Source organism: Rhipicephalus sanguineus, chromosome 6, assembly GCF_013339695.2.
Source record: "Rhipicephalus sanguineus isolate Rsan-2018 chromosome 6, BIME_Rsan_1.4, whole genome shotgun sequence".
NCBI lineage: Eukaryota > Metazoa > Arthropoda > Arachnida > Ixodida > Ixodidae > Rhipicephalus > Rhipicephalus sanguineus.
This window is the reverse complement of record NC_051181.1, coordinates 125,874,020-125,887,532: the sequence shown is the minus strand read 5'-3', so window position 1 is coordinate 125,887,532 and position 13,513 is coordinate 125,874,020. Positions and strand designations below refer to the sequence as shown.

The 13,513-nt window shown below is 49.9% G+C and overlaps 1 protein-coding gene across 2 annotated transcripts in view; it reads right to left on the bottom strand.

The window, feature by feature from the left end:
- The window catches only part of LOC119396358 (protein prickle), a 463,939-nt gene that overhangs the window by 31,302 nt on the left and 419,124 nt on the right, over window positions 1-13,513 (bottom strand). For both annotated transcript variants that reach the window (XM_037663552.2, XM_037663550.2), the window contains one exon: window positions 8,864-9,161. In XM_037663552.2, the coding sequence (XP_037519480.1) occupies window positions 8,864-9,161 (298 nt within the window). The remainder of the gene's footprint in view (window positions 1-8,863; window positions 9,162-13,513) is intronic.

Here is a 13,513-nt window from a genome sequence, read left to right as displayed (position 1 = left end):
ACGTCGACCGGCGACATCACTCCCATCCGAAAGGCAAAGACGCGCCGCACTGCGCTTAAACCGAGCACTCACGCCATCTTTTCGCCGAGTGAAAAAGAGAGACGTACGCGGCCTTTCGTCTGTATAAACACACCCGCCCTAGCTTCGCTTCCGTTTCTCTACGCCGGAACGGACAGAGCGCGCAGTGGCGAAACTATATCATCAGGGGTGCAGCACGGGCACAGTGGACTGATAGAGCCTCCGCCGAGACAGCAGCAGCAGCTCGGACCGGATTCCGAGAAGCTCCCCGCGGAAACAAAGCGAACGGGCTGGCGTCCCGCCACGCCGGAGACATCGTGGGCGGTGTCGTGCCGAACGGTCGTTTAAAAGTCGGCCGCGCCCACAGGGACACGCCGGACGAGCCGTCATCCAACCTGGCAAGCGAGCGAACAGGCCTTCCATTGTTTCCAGCAGAGCTACTACGCTTTTTTCCTCGCTAATAGGGTGCAGCGTTGCAGAAACTGCAGCACACTATGTGCAGTATATATGCTGTGGAGATAAAGCTTTAAACGCGAGCACAGGACGCTCAGGTGAGGGCGCTATGGCCACGGGCCAGGTAAACATTGTGTCTTGAGAAGAACTATGTTCAAGCACTGTTTTAAATTACACGCAATGTCTAGACATATTTAACTAATACTTCAACTACAGTGTCTGGAGACACTTAGTACTAGAGACACTATAACCAGACAGTTTAAGTAGCGTCTAGAGATACTTTATCTTAGGTATACTTTAACTACTGCGCTTTAACTAGCGCTTATACTTTTCAAAAGTAGGTAGATATAAGTACGCTCAGCAAGACTGATGTGATGAAGTAATCAACAGTGGCCTAACAAGAGATAAGCCAAGATAAGAACGCTAGCCGAAACGTTGGGTCTCTATAGCAGAGGTTCTAGGTTGAAGCGTGCCTAGTGGCACCCATGCACTGCGTGGTCGAGCTTTGATTACTTCGATTTGCTTTGTAAGCAGTGCGTTGTTGGTTGCGTGTTTTGCGTATGTCTGTAACGTTCTGTACTTTGCGTGTCACTTCATTCCTCAATGTTCACAATATGGGAAACAATGAGGAATACATACTACAGGCATGCCTATATTCATGACAATGCGCACGCGCTAACCAATTACACAAAAGGAAAACAGTGCAGGACAGACAGGACCGCAGTAGACAGCACATGCTCCAATTCTGTTTTTCGTTAGTCTAGCATGCTTGACCAACTGGCCGGAAATGCTGCCCTTCTAAACCAACCAATAACAAGCTTTCGTATAAAAAGAAAACTCGAAAGTGCACGCGAATTAGACACACCCCGATGCGTTGAAGCTGCAGTTACAGCGTCAACAACGCTGCACGGATTAACAGGAACAGAGGACAGGTGGCACGGCGCGAGAGCGCCTTCCGGTTCTTACTGCCTAGCGAGAGAGTGGACGGTCAGCTCTGGTCAGAATCAACACACTCACTCTCTTTCTCTTCCACGAAGAAAGAGGGAGAGAGCAGTCGCCTCCCTTAATTTCACTTCCCTCGCGAAGTCTGAGAAACCATCGTCCTCATCGAGAAGTATCAGGCGGCAGCAACTACACTAGACACAGTAGCACAAAGTAAGCTGAAAGTAACGCATCTAAACAAGGACAAGAAAGCGAACACGCATCGCGGGATAAACACGTGTTCATGTCCGTGCGTGTTTGAGTCTTTTATATATCCTCGTCTGGTTACGTGGTTTCAGCTTACGCCGAAGACGAAGCGACTGACCCTCACCTAGATGCAGCTGTGAGTACTAAATGCAAAAGAAACGACGTAACAAGGAAAAACAAAGCAAAACAAAACACGTGGAAAGAAAGACGCCAAGAGGGCACTGGCTATGTCCGCCACTAGGGCGAGGGATTTTCACGCTACGTTGAGCGGCCCACCGTGCATCTCGAGCAAGAAGAAAAAAAACCACCTGCATAGTGTGGTTTCTTCTTCTTCTTCTTCTTCTGCTTGGTCTCATTACTTCGGGAAGACGAGTCCCAGGAGAGAAAGAACAAGCAGCTGTCGTGATCGCTAAATGAAAGGGAAATGAGACTTCGGGCCACTCGCGTTCTGACGCGAGAAATTTGCGTACGCGTCGTCGGGCTAGGCCGTGGCTTCTTGCATCGTGTACATCGATTGGTGATAAAATCAGGCGAAGCTTGAACTAAGACGCGTAAGGCTTGAAACAGCGAAACTGGACGATTCTGAAGACTGGTTGCTTCTAGGTTGTTTCTATAGACCTTAGCTAGGTGCTTCTAGGTCGTATCTAGGCTTTAGCTAAGTGATGCTAGGTTGTTTCTATGTTGATTCTCAGCGCACAGAGGTTCTAAACCACAGAAAATCACAGGCACGACACGGATGTCTAAACTCCAGAGACAGAACCTCGCGCCGAAACCAAGCGTTCACATCTCTCATAGATCTACGGGCACGTCGTCGTTGGCGTAGGCCTTCCATCGCTTCGAGGTCTTCTCGCAGCCGCCGTTGCATTTCCCGTTCCCTAGTATTCTCTCGTTGTACGTACTCGGGGTCTCCGGGTCGTCGCCGTCGCTTCGCAGCCATTTTCTTCCATTTTAGTGGAAGTTGTGTGTAGTGGGATTTACCCTATTTCTGTGGCGCAATATACCCGTTTATGACGATGATGATTGTTTGGTACGGGGTGAACAAGGAACGATTTGCTGAACAGCTTCGCCGCTAAAACTGTCCAGGATGCAACTCTCATGGTGCCCTTGACAAGAGAAATAACGCTGTACTACTACGCGCATGAACGCAGAGCGTCGACCACCGCATGAGACCTACTCAAAAAGCTCCGGAGAGGGATACGATCTCTAGACCTCGCCATCCAGGTCTTTGTATAGGGCGGTAAAAAAGGAGCAACGCGAGGTAGCCGTGAATGAGAAGCACTGACGCTCCTACTGACTCCGTTTTTTTTTATATAAACCAATGTTGTACACTGACAGTCATAAGATGAAGTAACATATGGACATTTATTTATTTATTTATTTATTTATTTATTTATTTATTTATTTATTTATTTATTTGATTTGCATACATACAAGCACAAGGACACAGAGAAAAGAGGGAGAGAGCAAGCTGGCAACTGCCACCAGAAGGGGCACAACGCCTGCCTGCCCTTTCGGGAGGAGGGAAGAGACAGAGGAAAGGAAGTTAGGAGGAGAAAAAGAGGAAAGGAGATTGGCTGCATATATAGACACTTAAGCTTCGTAAATGCAAACACGAATTCCGTAACGAAAGAACAGTTCGCCGTGAATTTCCCCGTCTTGAAAGACTGTAAAGAAATAGAATAAATCGGTATAAACTTCAGTGGTCGAATTCAGAAAGATCAACGTTCCCCCGTTAGTAACTGGATGGTCGCTCCCGTCGTATATGTCCGACATCGCCATTGATCGGAGCCTGCGTTCCGGAATCAGATTAGGCGTACGTTAAGAACTCCGCGAGTTCGAGTTCTGACCAGAGAGAGACCCAATTCGCGGTTACTGTCTCTTTCGATTTAGAGTTCCGATAGCGCGACCTAAGACCGGTAAACGGGCTTTTAAGCATCGCGAACGTATTGATCACCCGCACAAAGAGATAAGGGCGAGAAGGAAATCTGGGGGGGGGGGGGGGGGTAAGATTGCAAACACGTGATAGCTGGGCTGCGTGTTTACGAGCCGAAACGTCCAGCTCCGACGATCGCAGATGCCACCCAGACGCTATCTCTCTCGAAAAACCAAATTATAAGGCAGAGAAATCGGAGAGAGACACAAGGAGGAAATTAGTGCTCCGGGTATGCCGACACACGCAGTCCACACACGCAGTCACACATAACAAAACTGCCACGCGCAAATGCGCAGCAGCTGCTGCGCGCAACTCCGTAAACACACGGGACGCCGAGCATAGTCTGATACAAAATGTAATCTGAATGATCCTGGCTGTAATCAGCTACGGAAGAGGAGTTGGCTCTCGGCGCCATGACGCCGCCGACATTACAGGACAATCTTACGAAAGAGAGAGAGTGAGTGAGTGAGTTAAGGAGCCGCTGTGGGGGGAAAACGCTGGACCGGGCTGCATGCCTTGCTTGCCCAGATTGGCGGGGTTCGAAGCACTGTGTTTTTTACGAGCGTACCCGTGATTACGCCAGCAGCGAGGCTCCCGCGAACGCCTGCATGCGAACGCCAACCCCCCACTCCCCTCTCTTCCTCCTCCTCCACATGAAAGCTCTCTCCTCGAGGTTGTGGCGATGTCAGCGAACTCTAGTGAGATCCACGCCGATCATACTAAGAGAGGCGAAATGCGAGAACCACCTAAGCGTTCCTTGTTTTCAAAAAAAAAAAAAAAAAAAAAAAAGAAAAGAAGAAGATGTTACCTGCTTTTATCAAGAACGTGAGTGCAGGCTGAGTTTGACGAACGTACTTATCAAGCAAAGCTGATCAGAGACTGAGAGAGAGCACGGTATGTATATACACTGATGCACGTTTCCTGCGCGCACAATTCGAAATGCTTCTCGGGCCGCGGTCACGATTTTTACGTGTACTCTAAGACGAGTTCTGCGCAACATCAGCGAATTCTCACTCTTGCTGATAACAAAACAAAACAAAACGAAACGAAACCGTGCACGGCTCGTTCTGTGAGAAACTCGTGCTTCGAGCGAAGGCAGTAAATTATATTATAAAGCGAGATACGGAAGACTGGCGTTTGCTATCGTGTAACCCGCTGCGTATATCACGGTGTTCAGAGGCGGTGTGTTTTGACTGCGCATACGGCGACTGTTGAAACCAGACCAGCCCACGCGCATTGCCGAACAGCGTATCAAGATCAAATACCTTGTCTACGATAAGTTTCAGTTCTTGTGATAGCAACATAAATTTCTGGGGTTTTACGTGCTAAAACCGCGATATGATTATGAGGCACGCCTCAGGGGGAGGGCTCCGGAAATTTCGACCACCATAGGTTCTTTAACGTGCACCTTACACGGGCCGGGCCTCTTTCACCTCCATCGAAATGTGACAGCGGCAGCCGGGATCGAACCCGCGTGGTTCTTATCGGGCCAATTAAATGCCTCAGCGTGAGTGCTTTAATACAGGAAAGCCCTTCCGCTACCTTTCGTAGGAAGCGATCGAGTACAGATCTGAAAAACGAGCCGTCGATTGAACCCGACTACACGGGACTGGAAGTATTCTCAACCATGCATACGACGTCCGTCTAGCAGCTGGGCCACACAAAACAAGCTACACACGCAGAGGCAGCAATCAGTGCATGCCAAAGATAAGCTATAGCCGGAACTATATCAAGCAACCCTTTCAAGCGGCACCACGCCCTAACCACCTCGGAGCCTTCATATCCGGCTATCTCAACCGCCGACGTCGACAGCATGATTAAAGACGCGGAGTACTGTGACGCCTATCGAAGAAAAAAGAAGTAACGATCTAACAAGATTGCATCGTGGTCAGCTGCGATTATCCGGGACGGTTTACCACACGCAATGCCTACAGTAATGAATCCTGCGGTAGACGTTTCAAAGGAAAGCGATCGTGGATACTACACATATCATCGCCCCTCGCGTTACTTGAAGGCATTTATATACACTTCGTTCGCCGAGTGGCATCCCAAGTGCTCGCCTTGCTCAAGAAGTGCCCAATAGGAGTGCGAGACTTTATTTATAGACAGGCAAAGAGCGGACGCATAGCGTTAACCTTTTCAGAACCTCCACCAGAAGTCGTACGACGATTTATTATCAGGCACTGACGTCCTTATCAATCGAGCCAGCACTGGTATAGAACACAAACGCTGATCGCGCGCACAGCAAAAACCGCAGAATGTTCTTCTTTCTCCTTTTCACTATACAATGTCAACAGATTCCTTCAACGATTCCGTCGACAACCCGGTATTCTGCGTTACAGTATACATGCAGATCACACACTACTCTGTACGCGCTGTGACCCTCCTACAAAGAACGCATCACGCAAGAGCCCGCCAGCGAACATTATCGGATTCGACGACCGGTTTCACTCGATCTACGTTTCCTGTAGTTACCCGCGCCTGACCTGGCAACCAGCGAAGACACGAACCCTCGACCTGACGCTCATAAACAAGCGCTACGTGATGCGCAATCAGCTCAGTCACGTGTACTTAGTCAGCCAATGGACTTTTTGTAAATACGGCCCCATATCTGGGGACGAAACACAGATCTGCTAGCCAGACCGTTGCGATGCTTCAGTATATAAGGAGGCTCGCGGAACGAAAGGCGTTAGTTTAGGGCTACGTAATGCACGCACTTTCGTTATCGACGTCTTCTGTTCGTGTCATATAAGCGTATAATATTGGGTGGTCATCCCAGCCCACATCACCTGCATAAAGGCCGGATTCGTAGGTAAAACGCGGTAATGCCGAAAAATTGCGCGTACAAGATGTTTACGTAAAGTTATGACGCCGACTTTCGTTTCGCGAGACAGTATACAATCTCTACATCTACTACACGGAATTATCCGCGCTATACAGCAGTAGCCACAGCAGCAAAAGCTGCGCCTAGGAGATCGTGTACGCAATACAGGGATCCATTAATAGCGCACGCAACAAAAAACCGAAGCAGCCATACGTAAGCGCGTGGCTGCCTTCCCACCGGCACGCGTCATTATCAGCAATTCCGAATCGCGAAGCGAGATTGGAGACGGCGACGCAATGCAACAGAGCTAAGGCTATAGAGTCTAGCAGAAAAAATAAGAAGATAGAAAGAAAACGGAGGCAATAATCCGGGCCATTTCGTCTCCTGGCAGTTTCGGTCCCCTCCGCTCTCGAAGCAACGCGCGGCGCTCGGGTCGTTTTGAATAGGAGTAATTGGCAGCGCAGCGCCAGCAGCCGTCGCCCGCGGCCACGAAACTCTCTTCATTATTAGTGTTCGCTTTCGCTTATACCCCCTCTCCCCCGTTTATAGCGCGCCTACCGCCATCGCTGTCACACTCCTCGGCTTCTTTTTGACAGGCCGCCGCCGTCGCTGCGTTGCATAAAATCCTCCTTTCCCTTCTGCTGGCGGTCTCCGCTCATTTTCCCGCCCTTTCTCGAAACGCATTCCGTAGTCGATGTCCCCCCCACAACCCCCTCCCTTTTATACCGAGGCCAAAAACCGGTCGAATTAACTTTCACCTTCCCTAAGGTTGCTTGCGCAAGGCTACTTTTGCTTGTCACGCTCGTTTTTTATGCATACATATCCAAAACGTGCAAGGCCTACCAAAACACGAGACCTATACGAGGGCATACACATGCACTCTCTCGCTTCGCCGAGTGTTTGTTCATACCGATTTCCTGAAGAATCCTTGAACGAGGTGGTGTCGTAGGAGTCAACGTTTCGCCGAGTGGTCTTGTGTTTTTCAAGGCAGCAACAAGTGGTCTTGTCTTCTTCCGAGGTTGCTGCCTTGAAGAATACAATAAGACCACTCGTCGAAACGTCGCCTCCAGCGACACCGCATGTTTAAGTATTTTTCATCGCTTCAAGCTTCCTTTTTACACCTCAACTTCTGCCTGATTTCCTGAAGGTGAGAAGCTGACGATGATGACACTGTAAATGCCGTACAAATGCTGCGTGTAACAGTAGCGTTGCAGTAGACTAGACGCACTTCAGTAGGACGGACTGTTGGGCTACACTCAAAAAAAAAAAAAAGGAGTATGTGTTACTCCTTTCGGTGAGTTCCCACTTGCAAAGTATATGACTCTCTTTAAGGAGACACGGTAACTCTCTTGAGCCCCAGTACGACTTTCCGATTAGAGTATAATGATCTCCAAAGAGAGTTCACGTGTCTCTTCAAGAGACTCATATGCGTTGCATGACAGGACTCACAAAAAAGAGTCACAGGTCTCCTTTTTTTTCTAAAGAGTAAATTGGTTGTTGAATTTTAGCAAAGTGAAATCAGCGCAGATGAAGATGGACACAATGCTTTTATTTGTGCTAATTTCGCTTCGTTACAAAAATCTACACGTAACCGAGCGCATTATACGGAAGCTGAGTGGTTTATTAACCTCGTGTGGATGTCCACATCCACACGACAGTGTCGAGCCCGCAGCCGAGTGAGTGGAGTCCGAAGTCGACTGAACGGGTCGAGTGCGAAGTCGAGCTTACCGAGGCTAAATAGACAGCTAAGTCGAAAGCGGTCATCTTAAGTCCCATTACAATCCGCCCTTTTCATTTTCCTGAGCTGCCCTCAGTTGTTTTGGTAGGGCTTTAATAGGGGCCGGGACAACCGGTATTGCCAAAACGAAAGCCTCCGAGATCAAGGAGCGTTTCGCGACTTTTCCGCTAGGGGAAGGGCGCATGCGCCGTGGAATCGTGAAAAAGGCGGATTCTCACGTAGCCGGCAAAATGGACAGCTTGGCGAAGACAGCATCGGATACAAGTACGATGCAGGCTACCTTGCTTTCCAAACAAGATGGATGTCGTAAGAAGGCTAAAAACTATCCCAGTAGGTCGCCAGCTCAATGGAAGACATCGCCAGGGTTTGTTACGCGCCTAATTACAGCTGGGTTTAAGTTTTGACAGGTTTTAACACGATAGAAGTTAAAAGCACAGATATTTTACTGAATATTCTTAGCTTTCCCTTGTCGACGCGATGTGGTGTCATGTCCCACAGGCGTCATACAGACGCGTTCTATTTCTCGGAGTACTGGGGCTCGATGCTGCTTTCTAAGCTGTCAGCGTAGACTGTCTAGATGCTGTCCATAATAGGAACACAGCCCAAACCGCGGTGCCATACACCTAGCCAAGCATGTTAGGCGAGTCAATCCACTTGGCGCTACGTCACACGTCCTGAGAAACACAATGAGTGATTTGGCATCGCTTACCTGTTCGGGCTTGAGTCCCGGAGGCACCCAGGTGTACTCCTCTAGCGCGCAGCCGCTGTCGTCATCCGAGTGCGACTGCCGCTGGACGGCCTCGGTGCTTCCGGGGTTCGGGTTCGGCGCCGGAGAACCTTGCTTATGCTGGTGGTGTGGCTGGGACTGCTGCGTCGGTGGCGGCGGAGACGTGGAGTAGGCGGGCGACGTCGCCTTCTGCAGCAGCCGGTCCACCTCGGCCTGGTTGGCGGCCATCGGACCGTCCTGGTGGTCCTCGCGGGGACACTTGCAGTTGCGACATACTTTCCTGCACACAGAAGAAGAGATGATCGTCAATATATAGGTGGTCATATTGTTGAAGTAAACGACAGTAACAAGGTTCTGCGTTATCTAAAGTATGACAGATCATTTACTGTATCCGAAGTCTTCAGTCATTATTCGTGATTTCACATGTACACCTCTTAAGACACGAACTTTTTTCTACTTGAGACGGATCTCAAGCAATGCGTTCTTCACTGGCTTGTTGTCGCCCTCCGTTCCGACCATTCCGACCTTCAGTACGGGTCTCGTCTCTCTCTCTCTTTCTTTTCGAACTGCACGCAGCTCTAACAGACAGACGCTGACGAAACCATTAGCCATTGTGCTGCCCACGTGCTGTTGTAACCCGACCTTCGCTTGTCCGACGCGTTTTAGTCTCCGCAATCGTTTCAGGGGCGTGCAATCAGCAAAAGAATCGCCTTCGAGATCAGCTCCAGCCGTCGCTGGGGCGTGGATTTGGACGTCACCTACTTGTTTTCAATGGTTACGAAGCAAATACCCCAGCAAGTGTCCAAGCATGACCTCTTGTGTTTCTGTGGAGGGGACTCCACAAGGGGCCTTGTTGGTAAGACATGAATCGATATTTAGCGCAAATTAACACGAGGACGAGAAGGGACGAGAAGGGACGAGAAGGGACGAGAAGGGACGAGAAGGGCTAACTTTCAACAACAAAGTCAGCGGATGTATTGTGTCCTCCCTTCTCGTCCTCGTGTTACTTTGCGCTAAATATCGCTTCATGTAAGTGGAGGGGGCTGTTTACGTGCGAGTGCGCGTTGATGTTGATTCGTGCGGCTTTTGCAGCACGTGTGAGCATTCACGTGCAATTATGACACTGTAAGCACACTATAGCCTTGCTTGCGTATAGTCTAGCTACGCAGTACAGTGCTCCTATGTGCAACGTAGCTCATTCATACGAAGATGCGCTACATAGCCTCCATTAGGGTCGCAAAGAATCGCCTTAGGAGGCGACCGGGCGAGCCGATTGCTAATCGAGCAATCGCGACAACGACACGGCGACGGTTATTTAGACGGGTCATGTTCGTCGCTTTGCTGCTGCAGACCGTACACGGTTCCGTGCGGTGCTGTGGAAGCTTCGGATCGCGTCGGCCAGTCTGGAACTGAACTTGAGGAAAGGTTATAGCCCTGCCGTCTCCTTTTGCGTGCATTTTCGTGATTATCATATCACTCATGGTTTTCACATCATCGTGGTACCTTCAACAGTGGAAGGGGCAACTCGATGGTATACACAACAATTGCAACGACAATCACCATCATCGTTGCTGTCGTTGTGAGAGTTGATGACCACTTCTCCTGGTACACGTTCCATAAATGGAGATCGACGCTACCCCTAGCTTCGTGTGTAATGCACGCAATTAGTGAGACGTAGTGGGCACGCTACACAACATTACCCGCCACCTCATTAGCGGAACTCACACCTATACATGCATACAAACCTGCCCGCACTGCATTTCCAGAAACGCCTCAGGACGCGACTTCGACAAGACATGGTAAGGAAGAGACGGTGTCGTCTAGTCACCTCAGGGACGTGCAGCAATGGTGTAGAAGAATACAAAACAAAACAAAACTCGAGGCTTAGAGAGAGCGTGCCATCGCACTCACTAGCCCCGGATGCTCGCCTAATTCTCTGCTCCCATGGCAGCAATAGGCGCCCGCGTCTCCTACACAGACTGCTCAAGAAGCCGCGGCAGAAGAGCGCCACAGGACGAACATAATTGCCGGAGAGCCGTGCCTGCGAGGGCCTTCGCGCGTTTGTTACGAGTCCGGCAGGCCAGCTGCTGCCCTGTTGCCACCCTGTATAAATAATTCATGGCCGCACACCAAGCTCGGCATGGCGCGCGCGAGCATTATGATAAAGGCAATGGAGATCGCGGACGCGCCGCTTGTTCGTCCCGCGTATCTGCAATTCGAGATCGGCCGCGTCGATGGGAGACGACGCCCCTGTTCCCACCCATACGCCACTCGTCCCGGCCGCATCGAACCGATGCGCCTGTATGATTCCCATAACGCTGTAAAAGCGTGGCCGTTTATTAGATTGCGCGAAAGAAGATGGGCTCCTCGCCGTATCAGATGCGAGGACGAGACGGCCGCTGAAAACAAAGATGTAAACGCGGCGAGAGAAACAAGAACAAAGGGAAGTGTTCCGATCGCGAAATCAGGCCACAGCCCACAAGGCGTGTCGGATTAACATGCGCGCAAATACGCAGGTAGTCTCGGCAGTTTTATGGGCGCCGAAGTCGTCTGACGAGGCTTGGGGCATTCCACCTCGTAAGCTGTGCGCGCGATATGGACTCCGCCATATAGTCAGAGCATATAACGCACGATGGACCAGATGTTGAAGGTTCGAAAGCATGCATCCATGCATGCATGCATGTCGCGCACATGGTGTGAGGGCATTGTGTTCGACGAGGCTTGATGGGTACTTAGCATTAGAAAGTGCGCAAGGTATATTGACTTCGATGCATTCCAACGCGCCTGTACATATCCTAACAAACAAGTAGTAAGTGGTTGTTTATTGGACGCAATACTTACAAAGAAAATGATTGGGGGGTGGGGGAGTAAATGAAGAAGAAAGTAATGCTGGCCGCTGAAACTGTTAAGCTCGAGCAACCGACAACTGAACGGCGGACATCAGAGGATGAGAGACGAGTAAGGAACAGGAAGAAGACAGAGGGGACTATTCACACATCTATACAGATGTATGTAATGGTTTTTTCCTGCATGATAAGCAAACGAACAAATAAACAAACAAACAAACAATAACTAACTAGCACGGCGGAGCAAGCGATGTCTCGAGCACGCTGCAACTTGCAGCATGAAGTCAAAATGATCAGGTAACTAACACATATGCACGAGTTTGAGAATAGCATTTTTTTTTTTTACAATTACCTGCTCTTGGCATGTTCATTCACTCCGTCATGCTCGGATATTGCTAAAAAATATGGCTGATCCCTCTCTCATAGGAATCGGTAAAACACGAAAGTAAAACATGTCTTCACAGACGTAGTCGAGCGTTTGTTGTGCATTGTTTCGCCCCGAGGGCGAAGGAATGAATGCTATAGCAACACGTCGTAATGTCCCGCGAATAACGGCAAGCAGCTCGAAACTTGCAACGCGCTGCTCAAGCAGAAAGGACGCACGGAACGAACATACACAGAATGAGCGCGAACTAACAACAGTCACAGCTCGACATTTAAAGCGCGGTGGTCAAATACAAAGGAGGACGCACGAAACGAACGCACAAGTATACAGAGGATGAGCGCGAACTGTCACAGTTGTAAATTATTTGTTTGTGAGCAGCGCGCTCCTTTCGCAAAAAGGCCGCTGCAGTGACCGAAGTGACCTTCGTGCTCTCTGCAACTTCAACACAAACTTGCGGTGACAGCGCAAGACGAACAAGGTAAGCGCGCGCTCCCGAGCGACCACGCCCTGTAGAGGCGCACGGTCATCTCAACGTAACGAAAACACGGTGATGTAGCCAGAGCTCTGAGTACCGCTACCGGCAAATGGTGTATATAAATAGCACGCCGTTAGTATATGGCAAAGAACGTGCCGTCTATGGCGGAGTCGTTTCGCGCTGCGCGCTGGGAATCGAGGGGTCGTAAGTTCGACTCCCGGTGACGGAACTTCTTCGGTTTTTTTCTTTGCCATATGTTTGTCTTTATATTTTACAACGTCATATCCGTGACGGAAATGCGTCAGTGGAGCCGTGGTGGAACCCGGCATAAAACATTTTCGCGTTAAAACGGAAGTGCGACAATGGTGCTTCGCATTTGAAGAGATGAGAAATAGCATTCAAATTAAGCGTTACAGCCTGTAGGGTGCGCTAGTCTTGACACACACACACAGACACACAGACAGACAGACAGACAGACAGACAGACAGACAGACAGACAGACAGACAGACAGACACACACACACACACACACACACACACACACACACACACACACACACACACACACACACACACACACCACGCACAGCTGCCGCGGTATGAGATACTTATCTAGTGTATATTACATACAGACACACTCAAATGCATGTTTTTCAGCTAGCCATCACACCGAAATCCTACATCGGAACGCTGCCGTTGCTCCTTCCACCGTCCGATTATGCCTTACGAAACACAGGTGCGTTTCGTAAGGCGGAATGCATACATCATGGCCAGACCGGAGTTCATCATCACACGCTTCTCTCTCGACCACTGTCACCTCAAAGAGAGAGCTCCCAGCGGTGAGCCACCGAAAAACGAACACGGGGCGTATGAACGGCGATGTCGGTAAATCTCCGAACCGAGGTCTCCGCACCTGTCGCACCGCG